This window comes from Austrofundulus limnaeus, unplaced genomic scaffold, assembly GCF_001266775.1.
Source record: "Austrofundulus limnaeus strain Quisiro unplaced genomic scaffold, Austrofundulus_limnaeus-1.0 Scaffold82, whole genome shotgun sequence".
In the NCBI taxonomy this organism is placed as follows: Eukaryota; Metazoa; Chordata; class Actinopteri; order Cyprinodontiformes; family Rivulidae; genus Austrofundulus; species Austrofundulus limnaeus.
In genome coordinates, this window is record NW_013952484.1 from 1,656,876 (window position 1) to 1,660,054 (window position 3,179).

The 3,179-nt window shown below is 40.2% G+C and overlaps 1 protein-coding gene across 1 annotated transcript in view; it reads right to left on the reverse strand.

Moving 5' to 3' along the window:
• utrn (utrophin) overlaps positions 1 to 3,179 on the reverse strand; it is a gene marked incomplete in the record, with an annotated part of 237,438 nt that overhangs the window by 166,156 nt on the left and 68,103 nt on the right. Inside the window, 6 exon segments of the mRNA XM_014011589.1 lie at positions 727 to 855; positions 1,038 to 1,217; positions 1,624 to 1,794; positions 1,890 to 2,045; positions 2,167 to 2,340; positions 2,975 to 3,103. Coding sequence (XP_013867043.1) covers positions 727 to 855; positions 1,038 to 1,217; positions 1,624 to 1,794; positions 1,890 to 2,045; positions 2,167 to 2,340; positions 2,975 to 3,103 — 939 coding nt within the window.

Consider the following 3,179-nt stretch of genomic DNA (forward strand, 5'->3'; position numbering starts at 1 on the left):
GTAGATTAAGTGTGGAACAATTATTGCATTATATAATATAAACAGACTTTTATCATTAAATAAATCCTTTATTTAATACTGCAATGGGCTTGGCTATTTTTGTTCTTAATGATTTATATGAAGTCTCCATGTCAGCTTTTCATCTATGATGACATCCAAAAACTTCATCTCACTGACTCTACAGATCTCAATACCATCGATTCTAAATGGAACATCAGTTGTTTTCTTTCTACTAAATATCATATAATTAGTTTTATCTAAATTTAATGATAATTGATTAAGTTTAAACCAAGTTTGTATTTTAGCAAATTCTATCTGCATCATTTCCAACATCCATTTTATATTTTTACCAAAACAAAAAAATGTAGTGTCGTCTGCAAATAAAAAACATTTGAACAACCCTGACACATTTACCAAATCATTTACGTATAAAATAAACAACTTCGGTCCAAGTACAGAACCCTGAGGAACCCCACATGTAATACTACTTAATTCAGATCTTATATCATTTATTTGCACAAACTGTTTCCTATCCTTTAAATAACTAGACACCCACTGTAGTGCTGGTCCTCTAATACTGTATTTGTGCAATTTTTAAGGTACTTCAGTCAGAAATGAACATATTAAGTTATCTTTATAATCTGAAAAGAAGAACTAAGTATCACGTTTCCTCATGTTTGCCTGAAGCATCGTTTCACCTTCACTTCTGTTTATGCAGCATCTCACCTTTAAGACCTTTTCTCGTTCAGCTGGAGGCTGGCGCTCAGCCTCGTCCAGGTGGATCTGAGTCTGGTAGAGCCAGGTGCTGATGTGAGCCAGGTTCTCATCTAAAATTTCCACCTCGTTCTGGTGAGTCTGCAAATGAAATGATGATTTTTAATAAAAGCTCTGTGATTAAGTTCTGAAACTTTGCCATGATTGTGAGATTTTTAAGATGGATTATTTTAGGACACAGTAAAAGTCAAAGGTAATGTTTTTGCTTATAAATAAATAAAAAGTTGCTGTGCTCTTTGTTAAATCTTCTTGTTCGCCCTCACCAGAACAGTGCTGAGCCAGTCTTCGGTCCAGGTGCGCACGCGGCCCCAGGCTTCGTTCAGGGCACAGAGTTTGCCCTCCAGCTGCGCCTCGCTGCCCTCCACCAGCGTCTGCAGACCTGCGCTGATCTCCATCAGGTTGGACAGCTCCGCCTCCCGTCGCTCCGTCTCCTTCAGCAGGCCCTGATCAAACCACGCAGGCTTTATGTCATTCTCCACTTCWTTATGTTCTCATTTTAAACAGGCAGAAAACTTTTTTTTCTGAGATGTTTTAAAGAGGTGAATATTTTTGTAGATTTTGTTTGAAATTTTATAAAGATTAACAAAAACCCACACAGTTTGTCACATAAAATTAGAAAGAGACATCTATTTGTAGCATTCAGAAGCGAAAATCTGAACGTCTGCGCCACCTGCTGGTGAAATAGGGAAGTACATCTTGATAAATCTAAGTGTCACTAAAACACAAAGGTTTGCTAATTAAAAACACACCACTGGAAAAATTCGTAATCACACAAGGCAGAAAAAGCCCACAGTAATCTAAGCTAGTCTTTTTTTTAAACAAAGATTAAACACGAGGACAGCCACTCACATTGGCCCACGCAACCTCAGCATCAACGTCKGCTGTCATTTCTCCACTGCTGTTTTTCTGCTGCAGCTGAGCCTCGCTCGTGGTCAGCCAGTCCTGCAGGGCGGCGCTCTCCTTCTGGAACTTCTGAGACAACGACAGCGCTTTCTCCAGGTCCTGTTTGCCCTCCGTGACCTGTGGAGGCGGAGAGCGAGCCACAACGCTACATCAGCTGAATTTTTACGAAACGAGGAGAAAATATTTGCTTAAATATAAATAAGAACCGCTACCTGTGCCCCCAGATCGTTGTAGAGCAGTTTGAGGGCTGTAAGCTGTTCATCCATAGCTTTAGGGTTATCAGTCTGTTGTTTCTGCACAATCTGACGTCCTGTTTTGATCACTGTTTCCACCTCGAGCTTCACCTCACTCAGCAACTTATACAACTTCTATACAGCAAAAAATATACATATATTGTTTAAACATTATATATACAGAAAAAAACATGATTTTCTAAAAAAAGAGCACAAACTCACACAGTTATTCAAACAACAAAGCTCACGTTCTCACCATACAAGCAGCGAGATGGGACTTGATCTTCTCTGGCTCCATATCTTTTACATTCAGAACGTGCAGCTCAGCTTTGGCTCCCTCCAGGACCTTCTTACAGTCCAGCATGCGCTGCTCAAAGTTCGCAGGCTTCTGGAACAGCTGGTACTTTGTTGAGATCTCCCTCAGTTTCCTCTGCAGAGAGCAAAACAAAGTGTGAATAAAAACCACACAGTTGTGTGATTATTCATAGAAAAATATACCTCAAGAAGTGAAACTGAATATTAATCTTGTGTGTTAAAATAGACGTATCATTCATAAAGTGGAACACCAATGCTTTAGACTGAATTCCTCCTTATTCTAACTTCACCAGCTCCTCTTTCACCCCTTTTCTGGTGTGTGTCTCAAAGCAGCTGGTTTTGTTACTGTTCCTTTAAGGCGCTTCAAGCCCCGCCCCCCACACCGGCTTCGAAACCGGTCCACTCCGGTTTGAGTGAGGGGTTTCGTAATTTGTAGCGTGCGGAAATTTTTTAACTTACAAGTGAATTGCAATATGTCAGCAACAGAAAACTTGTCCAGCCAAACTTCCATGAGTCTGACCCAGAACCAGAGGAGAATTAAGAGGAAATTGTAGTTGGTAAGTCCAGAAATGATCTTTTAAGCAACAAGAGAGGCTAAACTAAACTTTTACGCACTCATAGAGACTCCAGGTCCACAACAAAATGCCTTTAACAGCTATAAAAAAAAGTGGATTTTGCAGGATAAGTCTGCTTTAAAACAGAATATAAGAAAGCAGTTTCTGTGACTGACCAGCAGGGGGCAGTGTTACCTGCAGCTGGTCGAGCGTGGTCCCACCACGGGCTGCTTTTCCTTCAGTGGTGGAAGACGGTAAAGTAACATTTCTTTTCTTCATCTCCTCCATTGTCACCTCGTGGGCTGCAATCTCTGTACCGATAGTCTGACGGAAAAAGTAAAAATAAACAGACGTTGAAATCAAATATCCACAAACTGATTGTTTTGAACATATCAAATTC